Consider the following 25,751-nt stretch of genomic DNA (forward strand, 5'->3'; position numbering starts at 1 on the left):
ACTGACACCGTAATATTTAGTCTTCCAATCCATGAAAACAGAGAATCTTTCCATTCATTTAGGTCTCCTTTGATTTCTTTCAGCAGCAGTTTGTAGTTTCCTGTGTATAAGCCCTTTATATTTTTGTTAGATATATTCCTACATATTTGATTCTTTTACCTGCTGTTGTAAACAGAATTTTTCTTTGATTTTCTCTTCAGATTGATCACTACTAGTGTATAGACACACTACTTAGTTTTGCATGCTGATCTTGTACCCTACATTGTCGCTGAATTCTAATAATAGTTCTAGTAGCCTTGCTCTGGATTTTTTAGGAATTTGTGTCTATAGGACTATGCCATCTGCAAGCAGGCAAGGCTTAACGTCTTCCTCTCAAATCTGAATGCCTTTTATTTCATTTTCTTGCCTAATTGCTCTGTCTATAAATTCCAATATTGAATAACAGTGGTAACACTGGGCATCCTTGTCTCGTACCTGATCTTAGGGGGAAAGATTTCAGTGTTTCACCATTGGGTATGGTGTTAGCTTTGTGTTTTTCATATATGCCCTTTATCATAGTGAGGAAATTTCCTTCTATTGCTAGTTTTCTAAGGGTGCTAGAATATGCCAAACTGCTTTTCTGCACAGACATGAGCAGCTGTTTTTTCCCCCTTTTTTTCTGCTAAGTTTATTACATTAATTGATTTTCTTATGTTGAACCCCTCACCTACCTGAGATAAATCCCACAGGCTTAAGGTGTATAGATCTTTTCACGTGTTGTTGGATTTGCTATGTTAGTATTTTGTTGAGGATGTTTCAACTATATTCATAAGATATACTGGTCTGCAGCTTTATTCTCTTGTGGCATGTTTATCTGGCTTTTCTAAGACAGTGATGTTGGCCTTATGGAATGAGTTAGGGAGTGCTCCTTCTTCTTTAATTTTTTGGACGAGTTTGAGCAGGATTGTCATTAATTCTTGGACTGTTTGGTTAAATTCCCCTGTGAATACACCTGGTCCTGGGCTTCACTGTTTTGGAAGGTTTTTTATTACTGATTGTGCTGGTTTGAAAGGATGTATGTCCCCTAGAAAAGCCATGTTTTAATCTAAATCCCATTTCGTAAAGGCAGAATAATCCCTATTCAATACTGTGTGTTTGAAACTGTAATCAGATCATCTCCGTGGAGATGTGATTTAATCAAGAGTGGTTGTTAAGCTGGCTTAGGTGATGACATGTCTCCACCCATTTGGATGGGTCTTGATAAGTTTCTGGAGTCCTATAAAAGAGGAAACATTTTGGAGAATGCAGGAGATTCAGAGAGAGCACAGCAGAAAGACAGGCACAAGAAGCAGAGTCCACCAGCTGGTGACCTTTGGAGATGAAGAAGGGAAACGCCTCCTGGGGAGCTTCATGAAACAGGAAGTCAGGGGAAGAAACTAGCAGATGATGCCATGTTTACCATGTGCCCTTCCAGATGAGAGAGGAACCCTGACTGTGTTCACCATGTGCCCTTCCAGTTGACAGAGAAACCCTGAACTTCATTGACCTTCTTGAACCAAGGTATCTCTCCCTGGATGCCTTAGACTGGACATTTCTATAGGCTTGTTTTAACTGGGAAAGTTTCTCGGCCTTAGAACTGTAAACTAACAACTTATTAAATTCCCCCTTTTAGAAGCCATTCTGTTTCTGGTATATTGCATTCCGGCAGCTAGCAAACTAGAACACTGATTGAATCCCCTTACTATTATTGGTTTGTTGAGATCTTCTATTTCTTCTAGAGTCAGTGTAGGTAATATGTGTGTTTCTAGGAAAGTGTTCATTTCATCCAGGTCATCCAATGAGTTGGCATACAGTGATTCATAGCATATTCTTATAATCCTTTCTATCTTTGTGAGGTTGGTAGAAATGACCCTTTTTCATTTCTGATTTCAATTATTTGTGTCCTCTCTTTTTTGTCAGTTTAGCTCAAGCTTTTTCAATTTTATTGATCTTTCAAAGAACCAACATTTTTAATAAGGTAGAAAGAATTTTGCCCTTTTAAAAAATTTTTATTAACACAATTCTAAGTTTACAGAAAAATCATGTGCAAAGTATAGGATGCCCATATATCACCCTATTATTAACACCTCACATCAGTGGGGTACATTTCTCACAATTGGTGAAAACACATTTTTATAATTTTACTATTAACTTTAGTCCATGGTTTATCTTAGAGTTCACTGTTTGTATACTGCAGTTCCATGGATTTTTTAATAAAATTTATCCTATTACCATATATAAAATATAACATTTCCCTTTTAACCACATTCATTATATATATATATATATATATATATATATATATATATATATATATATATAAATATATATATATAATGCTGTGAATTATGTTCACAATGTCATGCTCCCATTACCACCATCCATTGCCAAAACATTTCCATCATTCCAAATAGGAGCCCTGTACATTTTCATAAAAGTAAAAAGAACACCCAAAACATGCCATCCTCCCTCCCCCCATTGTTCATTTCTTTTTTGTCATTCTTTTCTTACTCATCTGTCCTTATATGGATAAACGGAGTGTCACAGGTTTTCACAATCACATAGACAAACCTGAAAAACTCTGTAGTTCTCTCTCTCTAAGGTCAAATCTGCAAGTGAAACCACTGCCCTCCGCACTATGTAGGACATGACATCCGGGAGTGAAAGTCTCCCTGGCGGTGTGGGAGATGACTCCCAGGGATGAGCCTTGTCCTGGCACCATGGGATCAACAATGCCATCCCAGCCAAAAGGGGGAAAAGAAGTGTAACAAATAAGTTATCAGTGGCTGAGAAAGTTCAAATAGAGCGAGAGGCTAGTCTGGAGGTCACTCTTAACACAAGCTTCAGTTAGACACTGCTATCTATCATAACTTGCCAAAGACCAACCCAAACAATCCCTGCCAATCCTAAAGAACACTTAGGGCATTATTTAAGATTCTACAAAGGTTCCTTGCGCTAGGGTAACTTTCCAGAAACCTACACCCTCCAAATTGTTCCTCGGACCAGATAAGTCCTGAAATGCAGAGGGACCAGCCTCTCCAGAACATCAGCCAGGTCCATCTCCCGTCCCATATTATTGACAGTATTTCCAACATGAATGGGCATAGCGCAAATGCCCCTAAAGCATGGGATAGAAAGATCAAAGGTGATGGTGGAGTTATACAGAGAAGGTCAGGTTTAACAAAGAGTGTGATTGCTGAATCATTATATGGATATTTCTTTCAGTCTCCAATATCTTAGAGCAACTAGATGTAAAAACCTAAAATTGTGGAATTGTAATTCATACCAAACTCTGAAATCTGTTCTACAACTAATTGCTGTGATGTGCTTTGAGATTCATTTCTTTTTTTGTATATATGCTAATTTCACAAAAAAAGAAAAAAAAGTTGATTGTGTTGATAAATGCACAACTATATGATGATATCGTGAACCACTGATTGTACACTTTGGATGATTACATGGTTTGTGAATATATATTATTTATCAATAAAAATAAATAATTTTTAAAAATCAAAGAAGGTGGAGTTATAAAAGAGAAGTTAGGATTTAGTAAATGAGTATGACTCCTCAATCATTATATTAATATTTCTTTTAGTCTCCAGTGTTTTGGAGCAGCCAGAGGAAAAATCTAAAATCGTGGAACTGTAATCCATACCAAACTGAAATCTGTTCTATAACTAACTGTTGTGGTATGCTTTGAAAAATTTTTTTTTCATATATATTATTTTTTCACAACTAAAAAGAAAAGCTCTATCATTATTCAATCATCTTCAAGAATCAGAACTAGGGCGGGCCATGGTGGCTTAGCAGGCAAGAACGTTTGCCTGCCATGCCAGAGGACCTGGGTTTGATTCCCGGTGCCTGCCTGTGTAAAAAAAAAAAAAGAATCAGAACTATTGGATTACAGTTCAAAGACCAACTTTTGGTTTTCTTGTTTCTCTGTTATTTTTGTTATCTTCCGTTTCATTTATCTCTGCTCTAACCTTTGTTATTTTCTTCCTTCTCACTCTGGGATAGGTTACTATGATTTCGCTACATCCTCCAGTTGTAAGTTTAGGTCTCCGATTTGACATCTTTCTTCTCAAGTATTTAGAGGTAGAATTTCCTCTCTCAGTGCCACCCTTGCTGCCTCTCTTAAGTTTTGGTAAGTTGTGCTTTCATTTTCATTTGCCTCAAGATGTTTCCAAATTTTTCTGGTGATTTCCTCTTTGACCCTCTTTGGTTCTTTAAGAGTATTTTTCTGAATTTCCATACATTTGTGAATTTTCCATTTCTTCCTCTGTTATTGATTTCTAGCTCCTTTCTACTTAGGTGGGAGAAGACATACTGTATGATTTCAATGTTTTTTAATTCGTTGAAACTTGTTTTGTGACATGGTCTACAGTCTCTCCTGGAGAATGATGCATGTGCGCTAGAGAAGAATGTGTATTCGCTGCTGTGGGGCGAAGTGTTCTACGGATGCGTGTTGGGTCGAGTTTGTTTAGAACATCACTCAAGCCCTCTGTTTCCTTACTGATCTTCCATCTAGATGGTCTGCCCATTGTTGAAAGTGGTGCGTTGAAGTCTCCCACTATTAATGCACAACTGTGTCTTTCTCCATTCAAACCTGTCCATATTTGTTTGGTATATGGCAAATGAACGGCTTTGCCAATAGTTGCAAATTTACTTTGTATGGACCAAGGGCCTAGGCCTGCACCCCACCCTTCTCCATGTTGAGACCAAGTCACTGCATGCACCCCCACATGAGCAAGACAGAGAGTAAAGGTTAAGGAATGTGAACCTCTCCTCCCTTAATCCACTGTCACAGGACTTGGCTGAAACTCCATTATCCAAATCTCATGAATCTCTGAAATTTATAAGCCGTCTCCTTGGCATTCCTTGGCCCCTTTGGTTTTGGCTCCGAGGGCTGACTTCCATTTCCCAATCGGCTGCCACTGGGAAGAATTTTGTCTTGTTACTAAGTCCCTAATTTAAAAAACTCACGGGTAATTTTCTGTCTGGCGACTTATAATCGTTTGTCTTCTGGTTGAATTGACCTTCGTCAGTATATAGTCACCTTCTTTGTCCCTTATAATAGTTTTTTACTTAAAGTCTGTTTTATGACATTAGTGTAGCTACCTCTCTTTGGTTGTTATGTGCATGGTGTACTTTTCCCTCCTTCCACTTTCTCTACTTCCTTTTGTCTTTGAATTTAAAGTGAATCTCTTGTGAGCAGCATACACTTAGATTACGCTTTTTATCCATTCTGCCAACCTCTGCTATTATTTGTGTGGATATTCCTTCTGCCACTTTATCTCCTTCTTCTCCTTTGAGATACCCAGAATGCATATGTTGGCACATATGATGGCTTCACAGAAGTCTCTCAGGGTTCGCTCACCTTTCAGTATGTTTTTCTCTCTGCTCCTCAGCCTGAATCATTTCCATTGTCTTATCTTCAAAAGCACTGAGTCTTTCTCCTGCCAGCTTAATCTGCTGTTGAAACCCTCTAGGAAATGTTTCATCTTAGTTTAGTTATCGTGATCTTCAACTCCAGTATTTTTGTTTGGTTTCTATTAAGAATCTCAGAGAGATTCTTACATTGTTCATTCTTTGCTTTCTCATATTCATTAGTTCTTTTTCTGTGTTTTATCTCTTTGAAGATATTGGGGATTATTATTTTCTCTCATTGTCCTATGTGTCCAAATTTTGGTACTCTTCATTGATGTTTTCTGGAATTTTATCTTGTTTCTTTGGTTGGGCCCTCATTTCCTGCTACTTTGTCTTGTAATTTTTGTTGCCCACTGTACATTTTAATATTTTAAAGTGTTAACTCTGGGATATAATTTCTGATCTCTCTGTCCCCTAGGTTTGAATCCAGCTAACATTATGACAGAGATTGCCTTCAGTGCCAGGAGTTAACAAAAAGAAAGAATCCAAAGCAAAAGGCACATTTCAAATTGCAAAGTGCCCTTGCAAATTGGCTCTTCTTAGGCTGGAAGGCACTGGCAGTGGGGCTAGCAAGAGTACCATGAGTTTCACCAACCATTTTTCAGGCTGCTTTTTCTTGAGAAGGAACTTGCCCAGTTACTACAACACTTTAGCTGTTTTCTGGAATTTTAAGGATGATGGCTACAACAGTTTTTGCTAGATGTTCATAGTTCTGTAGGGCACAGTACCCTGGCATGTCTTGCTCTAACATCGTATTCACCAGAAGTCTTCCAGTCTAATCCATGTACTGTCATTTTCTATTCAACTTTCTGCTGGTCAGGGTCCAGTTAGTGAGCAGAGATGTCCCAGTGCCCCCACCACCAATTTGGGGGTGACCATACAGCAACCCACTTCACCAGACCCCTGACCTCTCTGCCCATGAGGATTCTGCAGTTCTACTCCTGCAACCACTCAGAGATGTAAATCACCCTTATAATGACCCCTTACTGGTCCCAGGCACTGGTGGCCACTCTGACACAGCCTCTGTATTTACTGTGGTTCCTCCTCCATTTCAGGAATTTTCATTTGTCTTTTTCTGTAGGTGACTGTGGCTACATACTTCAGACAGAGTATAATGGCATTTCTTAGAATCTGGAGTAGATGGTTAGGTCTTGTCTGGGCACATCCACCTTCGACCTTGGCTGAAGAGTTTGACACCTGACCTTCTTATGTGTTCACTCACACGCTGTCTTAATCTGGTCTGGAAATTGGCAAGACTGAGCTCCTTCCACATTCCTGGCCCCGCTGACTGTCCTAACTATCCGAGGATGGGGCTCACTCTCAACATGCGCCAGATGAGGACACTGAGGACGGAGAAGGGGTGTGACCGCCTCAGGTCACACAAGCAGAAGAAGATAAGTCAGGAGTTCAGTAAAAACAGCCTTCCCCCATTCATGAGAGCTGTAACCCAATCTGTGGGTAAACAAAGCTTGAAGACAGAGTCACAGGATGAGGAGGAGAGTTCTGCCCAAGGAAATAAGGGCCTCTGAGGAGGCAGAAATGAGTCAGTTGCTTGTTTCTAGGGAGGTGGAGAAAGAGGCTGTTGCTGAGAATGAAAAAAAAAAAAAAGGAAGCCCATGAAGGGAATGGTTTGGTAGAAATAAAAGCCACAAACCAGGGCCACGTGGAAGAGTCATGTTTCTTCCTCCATTTCTCGGCATTTCTTCTACATACTCATTACCACAATCTAATACAACTTTAACTGCAACATCAGTTGTGAATAATGTGACTCCACTGTTCTGGGTTCTGGGCAGAAGGCTCTGCATCTCGCCACAGCATCTCAGGGAATGATGCGGTGATAGCCAACACTGAGGACTCAAGAACGACTTCCAGTGGACGGGCCAAAGGAGGGAAGGAGTACCCCACAGGAGAGGCCCTGACAGGGAGGGACACGCCGTCGCCACCCTCGGCCTGGATAGGAAGACCCAAGATTGGCACCAGTCTATTTGCCATGCTCTTTTTGAGATGGGGGCAGACTAGGCAGACAGAGGCCAGGGTCAGGAGACCCCACTTCTGTCTGAAATGCCTCCAAGGAGCCTGGAGCTCTCAGCTCCACTCTAGGGAAAGAGACCCAGGCTCCTGGGGATGGGGCAGTTCCTCTTCCTGTGGAGCTACTGAGTCAACCCCGTGACGGGTAGGGCCAGCCTCCCACTGGCCGCGTCCTGTGTGTCCGTCCATCCTGCTGGGCACTGTGGTCTCCTCCAGCCGCACAGCTGGGCCCAGTGGGAGGACGCCATGAACCCCACCCTCACTGCCCTGCTCTGCCTCGGTGAGATCTGAGAGGGGGAAGCCCCAGTCTGCGAGGGGTCCCACCCCAAACAGGCCCTGGTCTACCAGGAGACCCCAGGGCTTGGAGGCTCAAGGGAGGAGAGGCTCTGCTCAGGCTTCAGGATACAAATCTCTCACATGAAACTCTCTTCCAGGGCTGAGTCTCGCCTGGAGAACACGAGTGCAGGCAGGTGAGTTGACCCCAGAAATTCCATCCTCCTTGATCTGGGCTAATGGTGATAAATCTCAGAGGGGCCTTGGAGCTGAGAGTGGGGGAACCGAGGTTAGCCCACTAAACCTCTGATTCCCTTCCAGGGACCCTCCCCAAGCCCACCCTCTGGGCTGAGCCAGGCTCTGTGATCACCTGGGGGAGCCACGTGACCATCTGGTGTCAGGGGAGCCTGGAGGCCGAGGAGTACCTTCTGGACAAACAGGGAAGCCCAGCACCCTGGGACAGACAGAGCCCCCTGGAGCCCAGTAACAAGGCCAAGTTCTCCATCCAATACATGATGGAGACCTATGCAGGCCAGTATCACTGCTACTATCACAGCTCTGCTGACTGGTCAGCACACAGTGACCCCCTGGATCTGGTGGTGACAGTAGGTGAGAGGACATGCAGGGATCCCAGCCTCAGGCTCCACCCTCAGGAAGGGGGTCTGTTCTCAATGCCGCACCATCACAGCCCACCCTGGGGAAAGGGGGTGATCTGGACCCCATTTACACAGCTCCTCTTTCTCTCCTAGGGTCCTTTGGCAAACCCACCCTCTCCACCCTGCCAAGCCCTGTGGTGACATCAGGAGGGACTGTGACCCTCCAGTGTGACTCACAGACGGGATTTGGAGAGTTCATTCTGTCTGAGGAAGGAGAACACGAGCGTTTCTGGTCCCTGGACGCACAACGACTCTCCACTGAGCATTTCCAGGCCCAGTTCCCTGTGAGCCCCAGACACGGGGGGACGTTCAGATGCTATGGCCGCTACAGGGACAGACCCTATGTGTGGTCAGAACCCAGTGCCCCCCTGGAGCTCCTGGTCTCAGGTGAGGAAGTCCCATCCCTGCCCCATAAACTGCCAAGGCCTTAAGTTTAGGGAAGCCTTGTCCTCAGGGGAGCCCCTGGTGGGAGGATGGGGTGAGGTGAGTACAGAGTGTGTGTAACAAGGACACCTGGAGCCCAGGGCGAGGCGGGAGGTGCTTGGAGGACCGTCCCCTGCAGTCCACAGTGTCTCTCCCCCAGGTTTGTCCAGGAAGCCGTCCCTACTGGCCCAGCCGGGCCCCATCGTGGCCTCAGGACAGAGCGTGATGCTCCAGTGTCGCTCTGACGTCAGCTATGACAGATTCGCTCTGTTCAAGGAGGGGGAACGTGATCTCATCCAGCGCCTTGGCCAGCAGCCCCGGGCTGGGCTCTCTCAGGCCAACTTCCCCCTGGTGCCTGTGAGCAGCACCCACGGGGGCAGGTACAGATGCTACGGTGGACACAACCTCTCCTCCGAGTGGTCAGCCCCCAGCGAGCCCCTGGACGTCCTCATTGCAGGTGAGGGGACCCCAGCCGGGTCCTTCCAGGGACCCTCACTCTGCACAGGACCGGCCAGGGGGAGATGTTGAGGGCCTAGGGGTGTGGGTCACAAGAGAAGCAGAAAGACAGAGAGAGAGAGGATGGAAGAAAGGAGACAGACACAGAGGCAGAGACTGAGAGGTCCTCAGAGAAGGGCTCTGCAGAAATCTCAGTCCAGAACCGAGGTGGAGTGTGGCAGCTCCTCACCCATCCTTCCCTCTAGGAGAGCTCTCATGCAGAGCCTTCCTCTCTGCCCAGCCGGGCCCCAATGTGTCCTCGGGAGAGAACGTGACCCTGCACTGTTGGTCGGAGAGCCCGATGGCCACTTTCCATCTGTCCAGGGAGGGGGCAGCTGGTCCTCCTCTGCATCTTGGATCCCAGTACCGAGCCCCACGGCACCAGGCCAGCTTCACCATGAGTGCTGTGACCTCAGCGCAGGCTGGCACCTACAGGTGCTACGGCTCGTGCAGCGCCAACCCCTACCTCTTGTCTCAGCCCAGTGCCCCTCTGGAGCTCGTGGTCTCAGGTGAGGAGTCCCTGCCCCTGTCCTTCTGTGAATGATGGTCCGTTCAGGGTCCCTTCTCCAGGGGAGCTCTGGGCTGGGATGGGACGAAAGGGCAGCTCCCAGTCAGATGGGTGAGCCCCTCAGTAGAAGGGGGTCAACAGCGGCTTCTCACCCCTGCCTGTCCCCCTTCCCCAGCCCCAGGGCCTGGAAGGTGCCAGGTGGGTGGAGGGAGGCCCCCTGAAGAGACCACAAGACAGACATAGGTGAAGAGTTTGGGACCCCCCACCTGCTTCCCGTGCGCCCTCCTGGCAGGCTCCGGGGGCCCCAGCTCCACCCACAGGACCCATCCCCAGTGCCAGGGCATCACAGAGGCCTCCTTGCTCATAGCTCCCCACGGTCTGTTCTGAGAGGCTCTCAAATAGTCAAATGCACCCCCACATCCTTGGGGGACAGCCTTTTCTCCCAAGCATGGCAGTTTATAGCAGGTCCCAGGGCTTCAGGCCACAGAGGCAGAGGGAAATGTCAGGGCCAGCCTGGATGAGGCAGAAGGCCAGCAGCTCCAGCCCCTCACCTCCCTGTCCTGACCCCTAGGAGGCTCGGGGAGTCTGCTCCACACACCGTCGGGACCAGGCCCTGGAAGTGGTGAGTGAGGGTCTCTGCGTCCGAGGCCGCGGGGTGGGCTTCTGAATTCTACCTCCTGCCCAGGCTCTTCTGCAGCCACTGGCCCTGGGCCTCAGCTTCTGGGTGTAAAAGGAAGGCTCCCGGGCCAGACCCTAGAGCCCCACCAGTGGCCTTGGCAGGGAGGGGGTGTCACGTGGGCCTGTCACGTGTCCTACAGGATGGTGACCTCACGGGGGTGTGGGGAGCAGGGCACTGGGGGAGTTCGGCTCCTTACCCCCCAGCTCAGGCGCAAAGAGCAAGGGCTGGAGCCAGACCTCCAGCTGCCGTCCCACTCTGCTGCTGCCGGGTCCGGACACAGGGGAGACCAGCCCTGGATTCACCCACTGTAAAGCTGGCCTAGAACCAGCCTGGGCCCAGGGCAGCAGTGAGATTTGGATGTTGCAGAGCTCAATAAAGGGCAGGCAAGCCACGGAGGGGGTGTCAGGGCTGTGCAGAGGGGGCTCTGGGCTGGGAGGGGGGCGGGGAGGATGGTAGGAGGCAGTCCCTCCCATTTGGCCAGACCCCTCCTCTAGGAGGGCACACTCAGGTCCGGCCTCTCCGGTCAGACGGGGCCCAGAGCACGAAGCCAAGGCCCACCTGGGGGCAGCACAAGCAAAGTACAAGGATACCCACAGTCCTGGGTTCAAATCCCGGCTCTGCCGCTGCCTGCTGGGTGACCCGACATGTGACTTTACCTCCATGAGCCTGTCTCCTCATCTGAAAACGGGCAGGTGGGGTGGAATTCCATGTTGCAGGATTGTTGTGAGAGCTGGGGGCGACGAATGCAAAGTTTCCACCCAGCCCATGCCTGGCACACAGTAGGTGCTCAATTCGATGGGCATTGTTGGCTCATTCGTGACGTCACTCATGCCCTAAGGTCTCAAACAGTACCTGAACATTCTGATCGGGGCCTCGGTGGCCTTCGTCCTGCTCCTGCTTCTCCTCCTCTTCCTCCTCATCCAACGCCAGCGCCAGGGAAAGAGCCGGAAGCCAGGTGAGTAGAGGATGGCAGGCCTGGGCACAGGACGTGGTGGGCCCCAAGGGCATGCCAAGGGCAACAGCCAAAGGGAACCTGCCCGTGAAGAAAGGGCAGCTTAGGAAAACTCCAGAATTTCACAATCAGAACATCCAAGAAAGAAAATGCATCATGCCAGCACACACATGTTGAAGGCACTCTTTCTGGTCTTTCCGTCTTGGGAAATATTTGAAATACACATGCAGGCACTTTTAAAGGTTTATTCTGTTTTGGTAGGTGATTGTAACATTCTCAGGCTTAGAGCTTAGACCCTCTGTAGACCTTATACCTGCCCAGAGAGAGGCTGATTGCCAACTTCCTACAGGGCCTGCAGATTCAGTGGCCAAAGATAGAGACCTGCCAAGGAGGTAATTGCTCCCCAAAGACCCCGAGACTCCCACAGCTGCCCGCAGCTCCCTGTCTGCCACCTGACACTCCCCTCTCCTTCCCCAGCTGCAGGCCGGCTGCTGAACCACTGGGGGAAAACCTTTTGAGAGGAAAAGGAGGGGCCTTCCTCGGGATGGAGATGGGACTGAGAGAATTCTATTGATACCAGGTGGAGGGTGGGTAGGCTGGGAGGGGCCCTGGGGCTTAGGGGGAAGCAGACCGAAAGGCAGCATTGCGTGCCATCAGGCACTTGCTATCATCTCAGGATCTCAGTTGCCCAGCCCAGGATCATTGTGGGAGAGATCCCAGGGGGTCTTGCTGAGAGATAACCACCCGGCTTGTTCTCACCACCAGATGCTGCCGTGAAAGACAAACCTGCTGAAAAGGACGTGGAGCTGGACAGCCGGGTGAGCCCTGCTCCTGCCCAGGGTGCCAGAAACCTCCCACTGCCAAATAGCCCGGTAGGTCCTTCTCTGCCCTCACGCTGCCCCGCTCTCAGCAGCACCCCACGGTTGACCACTCCCTTCTGGAAACTCACTGCATCTCAGCAGCTGTGACCTCACTTGTCTCCTGGTTTTCTTGCGCTCTCCTTCGTGGCTTCTTTCCTAGATCCTTTTCCCCTCTGACCTTCTGGTAGCTAGAGGTCCCAGGCATCCAAGAAATACCTTAGTAAATGCATTGCAAGTCTCCTAGTCTCCTTCATTCATCCAGCAAGTATTTACCGGGAGCCCACTCTTTTCCAGGCTCCGTTCAGGCGCTGCAGACACAGCTGGGAGCAAAACTCTCTCCATCCTCACTGAGTCCACCTTCTAGTGAACGAGAGAGACAATGCACTAATAAATGCCAGGTCTAAGAGCATAAAGGGGCATTAGGAAAAAATGATAATAGATGGGCTAGAGTGTGGGAGATGGGAAGTCTAGTCCGAAATAGAAGGGAAGGCTAGGTGGTATTTGAGAAGAGACCTGAATGGAAGGATCCATCCAAAAACATAATGGACGAGCACATGCAAGAAAGAGGAAACAGAAGGCGCAAAGGTCCTGAGGCAGAAACAGGCCAAGCTGGGAAGTCAGGTGGTGTGACTGGAGCAGGGGCTAGAATGACAGGCAAAGAGGTCAGAACTGCAGTAATTGGCCAGGTCCTGCCTCGGGGAGTCCGAGCAGATTCAATAGAGTGACGCGAGCTGATGTAAAATGTTAAAGGTCACTCTGGCAACAGTGTACAGGTAGAGAGCGGAATCAAGGAGAACACCCCCCCCTTGCTGTGTCTCTCCAGCAAAGCCCTGAGGACGACCCCCAGGGAGCAACCTATGACCAGGTGAACCACTCAGGACTCAACCATGGAGTGTCCACCCCCGCTTCCCCCCTGCCAAGGGAATCGTTGGGCGAGAAGGACAGACAGGTGGAAGAGGGCAGGCAGACGGACAGTCAGGTGGGTCCTTACAGCCATTCACCCGTATTTCTCCCCAGCCCAAGCACATACCTGCCTCTGACCCTTTCCCCACCCTAGGCTGCTGCAGGTGAAGACCCCCAGGACGTGACCTACGCCCAACTGAGCCACCTGAGCCCCGGGCAGGAGACAGCTGCGGTCCCTCCCTCCCAGGCGGGACAGCCCCCAGCTGAGTCCAGCTTGTATGCTGCTCTGGCTTGTCACTGACCCTGCACTCCAAGGAGGGGCCTGCAGGGTCCCCAGAAAGTAGAGGCGCTGCTGCCACAGCTCTAACCCTTGAGTCCCAGCCGTTCTGCAGACCCAACAGAGACCACCAAGAGGAGACCACCAAGAGATGCCGGGTCTGGGGAAGGCGGTGGATTTGGCAGAGAAGGATAACTAACACTCTTAAATTTTGGAATTAAAGTCACAGCTAAGTAATCAATGAGCTAAGGAGAAAACCAAAATGGAAGGGGAAGGAATATTTTTAATTGATTGAGAATATACATATTACAGTCAAACCTAGTTTGAAATGGGAAAATTAAGAAGCGAAAATGTTAGGAAAGAAAAAGCTTTAAAAAGCAATGACCCCTTCTCCTCGTCTGCCATCATTGTGTGCGCATTTGACTTAGCGTGGCCATGTCTTCTCATAAGACTTTTAGAATCAAGTGATTCCTGGCCAAGAAACAAAAACAGAATGGTCCCATTTCTCAATGGATTCAAATGAAAACTGGCAATAAAATCAGATACATCACCAAGAGGAGACGTTGGAAAAGAACCAAGCTGGGTCTATAAGGAATCATAAATGATGGCACACGGGTTGCTGCTGTATCGCGTTCACTAGCACCTTCAAGCTGAAAAAGTCACCCTTTCTGAGCAGTTGGGCTTAATTTTTATTAAAGGGAAAATCGGGGCTTTCTTTATTTTTATGCTTCTGCATAAATAAGTTGGTTCAGTAATAAATATGTGAGACCTTCCATTTGAAAAAAAAATAATGACCTACTATTAACTATAAACCATGGTTTAAATTAGGTTTCACTGTTTGCATAGTGCAGTTCCATGAATTTTTTAAACATTTTTATCCTAGCACCATATATACAACTAAACATTTCCCCTTTAAACCACATTCAAGTATATAATTCAGCGCTATTAATTACAGTCACAATTTTGTGCTACCATCATCACCATCTGTTCTAGTTTGCTAGCTGCCAGAATGCAATATACCAGAAACGGAACGGCTTTTTAAAAAGGAGAATTTAATGAGTTGCTAGTTTACAGTTCTAAGGCCGAGAAAATGTCCCAATTAGAACAAGTCTATAGAAATGTCCAGTCAAAAGCATCCATCCAGGGAAAGATACCTGGTTCTAGAAGGCCAGTGAAGTTCAGGGTTTCTCTCTCAAGTGAAAGGGCACATGGTGAACACAGTCAGGGCTTTTCTCTCATCTGGAAGGGCACATGGCGAACACGGCGTCATCTGCTAGCTTTCTCTCCTGGCTTCTGGTTTCATGAAGCTCCCCGGGAGGCGTTTTCCTTCTTCATCTCCAAAGGTCACTGGCTGGTGGACTCTCTGCTTCGTAGTGTTGCTCTCTCTGAATCTCTCTGAATCTCTTTCTCCAAAATGTTTCCTCTTTTATAGGACTCCAGTAAACCAATCAAGACCCACTCAAATGGTGGAGACATGTCATCCCCTAATCCAGTTTAACAACCATTCTTGACTAAATCACATCAACCAGGGAGATGATCTCATTACAGTTTCAAACATACAGTACTGAATAGGGATTATTCTACCTTTATGAAATGGGATTTATATTAAAACATGGCTTTTCTTAGGGGGCATACTTCCTTTCAAACCAGCACACCATCCATTACAATAATTTTTCCACCATCCCAAAAGGAAAATGTGTACATTTGAACGCTCTCATCAACTGTAACAAATGTTCAACACCAATGCAAGGTGTTACTGAGAGGGTGGTATATGGGAATCCTGTATTTATGTGTGATTATTCTCTAAACAATTTCTCTAATAGATTAAAAAAAAAAAAGCAATGACCTAGTCTAATCATTAGAAAGAGAATAGCAAACTAATCTCAAAGAAGAGAGAAGGAAGGAAATAATAAGAGAAACCATTAAATAGGATAAAACACAAAATAGAAAAAAATAAGTGAAGCCTTTTTAGGTTCATTCTTGAACAAACTAATTAAATTTTTAAAAAATTCTGTCTATACTAACCAAGCAAAACAGAGAGAAGGCACACATTATCAATAATAACACAAATGAAATAGCAGAAAGCACTACAGTTCTTACAGACTTTAGATAAAACAGAACGTTTTTTTAAATGATGCCACTAAATTAGCAAATGTAGATGAAACAGGCAAAACCCTCAAAAAGTTTATTATAGGGCGGGCCACGGTGGCTCAGCAGGTAAGAGTGCTTGCCTGCCATGCCTGAGGACACGGGTTCGATTCCCAGTGCCTGCCCATGTAAAAAAAAAAAAAAGAGGTTTACTATATTGGACATAAGACTGAATTGAAAATCAGAACAGAACCATTATATACAGATATAATTAATGCAGTGAATCTGCAATTTAAAATCTTTCTACACCTTGAATTACTTGTTAAAATGTATTTTGAAGTCTACCAATTTTCAGCATATGTTTTATTTCAGAATAAAAAATGTTAAAAAAAAACAACTTTCCTCAGTGTGAACTCCAGGCCCAGGAGGCGTACTGGAATTCGCCCAAACCCCCACCCCTATGAAACACACACATCACTTACACACATTTTCCTGAGAATGGAAAAGGAGGAAATAGCTCTCAACACATTTTATAAAGAAAAAAAATGCTACCAAACCTGACAAACAAACTACAAAATGAGAAAAATCACATGAACTTGGATGTATATCCCTAAACAAAATATTGAAACATATTTTCAGCAATATACAAAAAAGAGAAAACATCATAACCACATACTGGTTCAATATTCAAAAATCAGTCAAAAAGATTCAAGATATTAATAGAATAAATTTTAAAAAACTGATGAACTCAATAGATGCAGACAGAGCTTTTGATGAAATTCACCTGTAGATCATAATGAAAATAAAATTCACCAGAAATAAAAGGGAATTTCCTATCATGTATAAAGACATCTTAAAAACTACAATAAGTGTTGTTTTCCAGGTAAGACCTTGAAGTCTCCCCTGATGCCTGGACAGAGACAAGAGTGTCAACTGTGGCCCTTCTTTTTCTTTTCAGCGTGGGACTGGAGGGACCAAAAAGTGAAAAGGAAAAACATAATGAGTGCTGACATGGGTGGAACAAAATTGCATTACGCACTATTACACAATTCAGTGCACAGAAAATCCAAAACAATTGTAACGATGTATTAGTCAAAAAACAGGAACTTTCTAATGTCGGTGGCCACATGGTCAGTGTGCAGGTTTGAAAGTGTTATTTACCCCAAAAAAGCCTTGCGCTTCTAATCCTGATTCAATATTGTAGGGTGGGGCCCTTTGATCAGACTGTTTTCATGAAGATGTATCTATTCCATTGTGGGTATGGCCTTTTGATCAGAGGGAGATGTGACTCCACCCATGCAAGTTGGGCCTTGATTAGTTTACTGGGATCCTTTTAAAGGGGGAAACATTTTGGAGGAATCTCAGATGCTTGGAGAACAGTTGCTTCAGAAGCGAGAAAATGCTTCGTTTAGAGATGCTTGGTGTGCTGACAGAGCAGACGCCCAGACACAGACATTTGGAGATGCGAGATGCAAAGCCCAGCAGACGTCACCGTATGTTTTCCATGATGTGCTAAACAAGCCAGAACCCAGAGTTTTGCCCCGGAAGAGCTAAGGGAAGGCCCACAGATGCTCAGAGAGGAAATCACTGGACTCAGAAGCTGGAAGCAACGGAACGGGGAACAAGGACCAGCAGATGCCAGTCACGTGCCTTCCCATGTGACAGACTTTCTTGAATCAAGATATCTTTCTCTGGATACCTTAATCTGGACATTTTTATGGCCTTCAAACTGTAAACCTGTAACTTAATAAATTCCATTTATAAGAGCCAACCTATTTCTGATATAGTGCATTCCAGCAGCATTTAGCAAACCAAAACAGTCAGTATATAAAATCAGGTGCATTTTAGAAGACAGTTCTCAACCAAGATGAAGTAGAGGGATTTTTTCATCCTTTCATTTTTTTTTTAATTTACATCATATTAAAAGAGAATGTCATGTAGACTGCATATAGTTGATTACTGTTGCTTTTCAAAATCCAGTCATTTCCTGGACCATGCGCCTAAAAAAAAAATCCAATCTTACAATCTCTGTTATGCGTATTTAGACCATTTATATTTTTTAAACATTTTTGTTGAGATATCATCAAGCACCATACAGTCCACCCAAAGTATACAGTGGGTCACAACATCATCATATAGTTGTGCACTCATCACCATGATCATTTTTAGATATTTGCATCCCTCCAGAAAAAGAACTTTAAAATATGTGAACCCCATGCATACTGCTCCCTCTCACTGACCACGAGTATTGCAATCTATCCCAATTTTTTTTTACCTCTTATCCCCCTATTATTTTTTTGTAGACCATTTATATTTAATGTCATTACTGATATCGTTGTATTTAGGTTTGCCATTTTATTATTTGTTTCTTGTTTGCCCTCTCTATTGCCTGTTCTTCTATTTACTCTTTCCTATCTTCTTTTGACTTTTCTGAATATTTTTAAATATTCCATTATCAAATTATCTGCTGATATCTTAAATATAATTCTTCCTATGACTTTTTATGTGCCTATTCTAGATATGATAATTATTTCATATAAGTAGGATCATACAGCATGTGGCCTTCTGTGTCTGGCTTCTTTCATTTAGCATCATGTTTTCAAGTTTCATCTATGAACATTCATTCATGTTCATATATACGTTAAAGTACATGCCAGTATTTCATTCCTTTTTTCTAAAAAGTGAGGTAAAATCCACCTAACATAAAATTCCCTATTTTAACCCTTTTAAAGTGTATGATCCAGTGGCACTTAGTATATTTGCAATGTTGTACAGCCATCACCTTTATCGAGTTCTAAACCACTGTAATACCCCCAAACGGACATCCTGTACCCATTAAGTAAAACTCCCCATTCTTCCTATCCTCAGCCCCTGACAACCACTAGATTGCGTTCGGTACTGTGGTGGTTTGAAGTTGTATGAACTCCAGAAAAGGCTGTGTTTGTTAATCCATTCCGTTGGGGGCACACCTATTGTGGGTGGGACCTTTTCAGTTAGGTTATTTCAATTGAGATGTGACCCACCTCCTTCAAGTTGGGTCTAAGTCCTCTTACTGGAGTCCTTTATAAGAGAATAAAACACACACAGAAGCTAAGAAATCAAATTCTAAGAAAGACCAGAGAAGCTTGTAGAAAAAGCCACAGAGGGAGAAGCCAGAAGTTGAAGCAATGAAACCCGCGACAGAAGGGCAAACAGACATCACCAAGCGTTTCGCTATCTGACAGACAAGCCCAAGCTTAGGGTAGCTGGTCTTCAGAGATTTGGTCCTGTTGATGCATAAATTGGAACATTTTCATGGGCTTAAAACTATAAATTTGTAAGCTAATAAATCCCCATTGAAAAGCCAACCCATTTCTGGTATATGGCATTCTAGCAGCTTTAGCAAACTGAAACAAGTATCTATAGATTTGCCTATTCTGGATATTTCATCTAAATGGAATCATACAATATGTGGCCTTTGTGTCTGGCCTCTTTACTCAGCATAAAGTTTTCAAAGTTTGTCCATGTTGTAGCACGAATCAGCATTTCATTTCTTTTTATGGCTGGATAATACACCATTGTATGGATATATCACATTTTATTTATCCATAGATGTGTTGATGGACACAGGTTGTTTCCACCTTCAGCTATTGTGAATAGTGCTGCTATGAACGTCTGTGTATAAGTTTATTTAAATGCCATTTTCCATTCATTTGGATATATACCTAGGACAGGAATTGCTGAGTCGTAAGTGTTTTGGATGTTATGTGAAATTCTTTGGGTAATGAGGCACAACCACAGATGGCAAGTCAGCCAAGAATGCATGCATCAAAGGCCCTGGAGGGGGAGATGGAAGACTGGGGGTGGCAGAGGGGCCAGCTAGGCAAACCTAACCTAAGGTCCCGCGAGAGTCTCTGGAGGAGGGGAGGAAACTCTTGCCTTTATTAAGACCCAAAGGGAAGAGGTAGGCTTTCCCACAGATACCGGGGATTGGGATATTCAGACTATACAGTGTGAAATGCAGAAGTGGAAAGGGACATTTGGCAAAGCTGAGGGCCGCTTGTAATTGTACAGCCATATGGAGGAGATACGGCCCTTGTTAGTAAATTATGTCGTGTGGAAATTGCAGGCCCTGTTAGCTGCAGTTACGCCCAGAGCAGCGTTGACTGGGGTGGCCACTCAACGGGAAGCTTACAACTAAGCCAGGCAGAATGAGGTGCCAAGTGTAATTTATTTAAGACACTACAATATGTTAATTCTATTTTAATGCTTTAACAATTTGGAACCACCAAATTGTTTTCCATAGCACGGCACCAGTTTATATTCCCACCAGCACTAGCTTGATTATGATGATGATGTGTACAAGTGTAATCTCTGTCTTCATGTTCACTGACTCTTTCCTTTATCTCATTGACTACTAAGTGCATTCAGTGAGGGATTTATTTTTTAATTCATTCATTGTATTTATGAACTCTAAAATTTCCATTTATCCCTTTTTTATAGGCTACATTTCTATGCTAAGAACATCTGTCTTTCCATTCATTTCAAAAGTGTTTGCCCTTAGTTTGTGGAGTTTAATTATCAAAACTGCTTTAAATTTTTGGTCAACTCAGGGTTGGGATATCTTAATTGTCTTTTTTTTTTTTAAGACATTGAGCCTCTCTTGGCTCTTTGTGTGTCAAGGCATTTTGAATTGTATCCTGGACACTTTGAATACTTTGAAGCATTGAGTCCTGTTAAAATCTGAAGAATGTAGTTTTTGTTTATTTTAGCAGATTATTGGCCTAGTTAGGTTCTGACTACAACTTCTGTTCCTGAGGGATGTAGTTCCAGTTTCAGTTCTGTTTTTAAACCTGTGCTACTTGTATTGCTTCATTGCTAGAAAACCCTCAGCCTTTATATCCGACTACCGTTCCATTCATTATTCTTATTTATTGCCTCTTAAAACTGATAAGACACATATTTGGGGACTAATTATTCTGTCTTCCATATCTCAAATCTAATCCTTCATGGCTTCTATTTTTACCATGGCTTTGGCTACATTATGGGGTTCTTCCAGAGTTTCATTTTCCAATTCCCTAATTAAAAAGAAATAAACAAGCATGCACTATCTCTCCTAATGAGGAGTATGGGAACCACCCATCCAAGCGGCCCTGTCTCAGGGTCTCTCGTGAGGTTGCAGTCAGGATGGTGTCCAGTGACGCAGTCATCCAAAGGCCCGTCTGGGGCCTCACCCCAAGTTGGCATCCTCACATGACTAGCAAATTGGTGCCAGCTACTAGAAAAGGCTCACCCCCATCATGCAGCGCTCTCTCCAAGATTACTTGAGTGTGTCTACCACATCGGAGCCGGCTTCCTCAAGTACGCATCTGAAGCTACAGGCTGTCCCTCTCACCACACTGTCCTTGTTTGCTGTCCAGTCAGCGCACATACGTTAGGGCTCTCCATGCTCTGCAGGCACTCTCTCCTCCTGTTCAGGCCAGGGACTACCTTTTCACACTCTTTACAGTCAAATGAGTTAGCTGCTCCTGGCAAACTGCAGATTTCCCTATCTCTCACTGCACGCAGATGCTGTCTGGTGATCTGGCCCAAAATGAACTGGTGGCTGCAGGCAGTGCCGTAAAGTAATGGGCTCTGAGTGGCTGTTCAGTGCACAATATACCAAAATCTGGATTTGACATTTAAAAGGAAAGGGCTCCCTAATTTTCTTACCAGCTGTCTCCTGCCATTATGGAATGGATCTTTTAATTCCTTTCATTCAATTACTAAATGTTTATCTATCTAAAATTTCCATTAACAGGTTCTTTTTTCACAGAAACAAAACAAAACAAACTCTCCTTTTTTTCATAGATGCCACTAACTCCTTTATTGTTTGATAAAGCATATTCATTAAGTTTCTTTCTCATTTTTAGTATCATTACTATTGCCTTGATTGAGAATTTCCACAATGATTGTGTTTGCAATGTCTTTTTCAGGGCACAGTTTGTTCTCAGACACTTGGTCACACTGGCATTGAGATAATCATTGAAGGAAGTCATAATCCGTAACTTCCTGCATTGTGAAGTCCTAAAGAGAGGATTATTTTGAAGTTGCTTTTGACCCATGGTTTGCATGTGTTGCAAAATCCAATGTTCTGCTCAGGGTTTTGGCCAATGCAAAATGGATCATTCAAAATTAGCAATATGTCATAGAAACCATTATCTGCCTGAACTAGAGTTGGCATTTTTCACCCATACTCTGGGAGAAGGAGCTGAATTGTGACTATGATACCAAATGCATGAGCAGGAATACTCTGTCCCTATTCATCAACAGGTTCATAGTTTCCAGCTTCACACCAGGGGTCTAGGATCACCCCCTGGGGCTTCCCCTCCTGTCTCAATGCAGATGCAATAAGCACAGCCATCTACTAGCCTTTACTTACTTCCATAAGTTCACTCTACTTTCCTGGCATTTCCTCTCACATTGAGTTTTGACTGCAGTCATGTATTTTACAAACATTCATCCAGCATTTTCATGTATTTAGAGCAGAACGAGCTGCGAATTGGGCTTCATTCAGCCCCCTGATGTCAATTCTGACTCCACCATCATCTCAATACCTCCAGCAACGCTATATCTTCATCTGGCCCATGAAGCCAAGCAAGACTGAGCCCCTTCCTGGAACCACTGGTGCTTCACATACACAATTCTCCCCTGGAACCACTGGTGCTTCACAAAATTCCTGAAGTGAGATGACATAATCACCACCTCAAGGAGAGAAAGGATACCAAAAAGGGATGCTACCTGTTCAATACTGTCAGTAAATGTTGCAGTCATGACCTCAATTCAAATCTCTGTATTATCTCCAATTGGTACTCTTATCCAGTGCCTGGAGAAAGAATTCACAGTATGAGATGGAGAGTCCTGCCCAAGGAGCCATTGAGGACACCGAAATGAATCAGAGGTTTTGAGGGAGGATGACGGAGAGGAAGAGAGAAACAGGGAAGTCAGTAAGGGGAAGTGTTTGGAAGAAAAGAAGACCCTCAGTCCCAGGCCAGGAGGCAGTGCTGTGCTTTCTTCTGAGATACTATGAACAGTCTTAGAAACATCTCCCCATGACTCGTCCCCTGGGGTCATTCTTGCTGTGATAGCCCCATTGGCTCACCCAGTCAACCAAGTAAGAGAGTGGAGTAGCTCTCAAATCCTCACTCTCTCTTCCATGTCACCCAATCCTCAATCCTAACAATCCTGCTCCAAGAACCCTCCCTATCCACGTCCACCTGCCATGACCACAGTCTATGTCCAGATGAAAACCCAAGATGTCTTATGTGCCACCACCAGCTTCCTTCCAGGACACCCTACTCCAGTCCATCTTTCTTACTACCTCCAGAGGGGTCTTCTAACAATTCTATCTGGTTCTGACCCTCCTGTGTTCAAAATCCTTTCATAAATTTCCATCTTCCTCAAAATAAGACCTTAGCTCCTCCACCAGACATTTAAAGCTGGAGATAAACTCTCAAGCCCCAGCAAGCATGGCTCCCAACTCTCCAACCAAATCCATCTTGATTAAGCACTCTCCCCTGAAACACACACACAACCCTCCCCTGGAACACACACACAACCCTCCCCTGGAACACACACACAACCCTCCCCTGGAACACACACACAACTCTCCCCTGGAACACACACACAACTCTCCTCTGAAACACACACACAACTCTCCCCTGCAACACACACACAACCCTCCCCTGGAACACACACACAACCCTCCCCTGGAAGCACACACACAACTCTCCCCTGGAGCACACACACAACTCTCCCCTGGAACACACACACAACTCTCCCCTGGAACACACACACAACCCTCCCCTGGAACACACACACAACTCTCCCCTGGAAGCACACACACAACTCTCCCCTGGAACACACACACCACTCTCACCTAGAATACATACAGCTGTTTAACACTTCGGTGGCTTTTCACTGGTTGCTCCTTCAACTAGTTTGAACATAGCAAACTCCTTTCCAACCTCTCAGATTAAGACAAAGACCAAGAAGTATTCCAGTCTCATTCCCCTCAACTACAAGTGCATTTGTGTGAGACAGTTGTGTACTGGTTACATGAAAAACCCACAAGCCACTTGGAATGCTGTTAAGTATATCACCTAGGAGTCAGATTAGTATTAGTGTTTTACTGTTTCTTATAAATAAAGCCTTCCTACATTCTGTTCTTTACATAAGGGAAGTCTTTTAAAAACAGAAATCACTTTATAATCTCCTTCCAAAAAATCTTTCCTCTGCCTTAAAGATAGAAATCAAAATACTTGCACTGTGCACAAGACCCTGAGACCAGGTTCCAGCATTCCCCAAAGTGCTCTCAATTCTTAGACCAGCCAAAGCTCTTTCCGGTTGAGCTTGCCCTCTGCCCACGCCTCTTGTTCTAACCCCTACTCATGCCTTGCTCCGTCCCTCTTCTACGGGGCCTCCTCCTCTCCAGTGACCCAGATTGCACGACATCCATCAGTTACCGAATCTCTGTTCCATTTTTCTCATCATCTACAATAGGCCAAAACCGTGACTGAGTTACCTACCCATCTTCTACATGTTTGGTAATGTCTCTCTTCTCTTCACCTGCTCTCCATGAGTCCATAGAGGGAACATGTCTGATTCACCAGTGACTCTCCCATGCCTGGCACCATGCTTGGTCATGGGTACTGCTCAGCAAACATTTGCTGACTGGCTGTTTTAGCTTCCTCTTTGCTGAAGCAAACACTATGCAATGAGTTGGCTTAAACAATGGGAATTTATTGGCTCATGGTTCTGGAGTTAGGAGAAGTCGAAAGTAAAGGCATCATCAACGTGAAGGTGGTGCTTTCTTTCAGAAGACTGTGGAGCTCCGGGGCCAGCTGCCAGCAATCCTTGGCCCTTGGCTTTTGTATCACATGGCAATGCGCATGGCAGTCTTTCCTGGCTTCTCCCTTCTCTTCTGGGTTCGTACATTTGACTTCAGACTGCTCCCTCTGTGGCTTTTTACTCTCTCTGTGACCTTCCCTCTAAGGCCTTCAGTAACAGGATTAAGACACATCCTGAGCCACACCTCATCAAAGTGACTTCACAAGAAGGCCCCATCTACAAAGGTTCACAGCCACAGGCTGCGAATTTTTTTCTTAAGAATGTTTTTCTTATGGACAGCACAATACTACCTAATTGTAATATAATTATGTTAAAACACTGAATGAAGCTGAATGTGAGAATGATAGAGGGAGGAGGGCTGGGGACATAAATGAAATCAGAAAGAAAGATAGATGTTAAAGATTGAGATGGTATAATCTAGGAATGCCTAGAGTGTATAACAATAGTGAAATGTACAATGTACAAATTTTAGGAATGTTTTTGCATTAGGAGGAATAAAGGAGTGTCGGTATTGCAGGGTGCTGAAAATAGATGGTAATTAATATTTTAAAATGTCACCTTATGTGTGAGACTGGGGCAAAAAATGTTTATTTGTTACAAAATTTATATTTTGACTAGAGCATTTCCTAATATAACTTATGTAGATAGTTTGACTGAACGTCATAAGTACTTGGAATCTCAGGTAGGACATGAGGTTTTGTTGGTTTGTCTGGAGTGATGCCCCGATGAATCCCAGAGTGATTTGATCAGTGAGTGGAAAAGTATCTGCAGGCCCCTTGCGGGGAATGGTGAGAGCGGGGAGAAATTCAACTTTCCCAAGTCGAATTCTTGATATTCTCATGAGCAGTGTGGACAACCAAAGCTATAGGCTGAGCCTCCAGTCTTGGGGTTTGTTCATATGAAACTTAACTCCACAAAGGATAGGTCAAGTCTACTTAAAATTTAGGTCTAAGAGTCACGCCCAAGAGAGCCTCTTTTGTTGCTCAGATGTGGCCCCTCTTTCCAGCCAACATGACGAGCAGTCTCACCACCCTCCCCCTCTCTGCGTGGGACATGACTCCCAGGGGTGTGGACCTTCCTGGCAACGTGGGACAGAGATCCTGGAATGAACTGAGACTCAGCATCAAGGGACTGAGAAAAACCCTAGAATGAGCTGAGAATTAACATCAAGGGATTGAGAGAACCTTCTCAACCAAAGGGGGAAGAGTGAAATGAGACTAAGTGTCAATGGCTGAGAGATTCCAAACAGAGTCGAGAGGTTATCCTGGAGGTTATTCTTATGCATTAAGTAGATAT

General features: G+C 45.0%; 1 protein-coding gene and 1 pseudogene across 1 annotated transcript; both read left to right on the forward strand.

Annotated features, from left to right (window-relative positions):
- The first annotated feature begins 7,490 nt into the window (after positions 1–7,490).
- On the forward strand, positions 7,491–13,523 carry LOC143658651 (leukocyte immunoglobulin-like receptor subfamily B member 3). The gene is made up of 11 exons (XM_077130808.1): positions 7,491–7,753; positions 7,908–7,943; positions 8,068–8,355; positions 8,496–8,789; positions 8,986–9,282; positions 9,527–9,829; positions 10,400–10,450; positions 11,346–11,462; positions 12,225–12,331; positions 13,143–13,298; positions 13,377–13,523. Exons 1-11 carry the CDS (start codon positions 7,720–7,722, stop codon positions 13,521–13,523), a joined length of 1,830 nt encoding a protein of 609 aa, XP_076986923.1. The 5' UTR covers positions 7,491–7,719.
- A 411-nt stretch (positions 13,524–13,934) lies between these two features.
- On the forward strand, positions 13,935–14,090 carry LOC143658650 (large ribosomal subunit protein eL39-like; annotated as a pseudogene).
- The last annotated feature ends 11,661 nt before the right edge of the window (positions 14,091–25,751 follow it).

The sequence above is a fragment of the Tamandua tetradactyla genome, chromosome 16 (genome assembly GCF_023851605.1).
Source record: "Tamandua tetradactyla isolate mTamTet1 chromosome 16, mTamTet1.pri, whole genome shotgun sequence".
Taxonomy (NCBI): domain Eukaryota; kingdom Metazoa; phylum Chordata; class Mammalia; order Pilosa; family Myrmecophagidae; genus Tamandua; species Tamandua tetradactyla.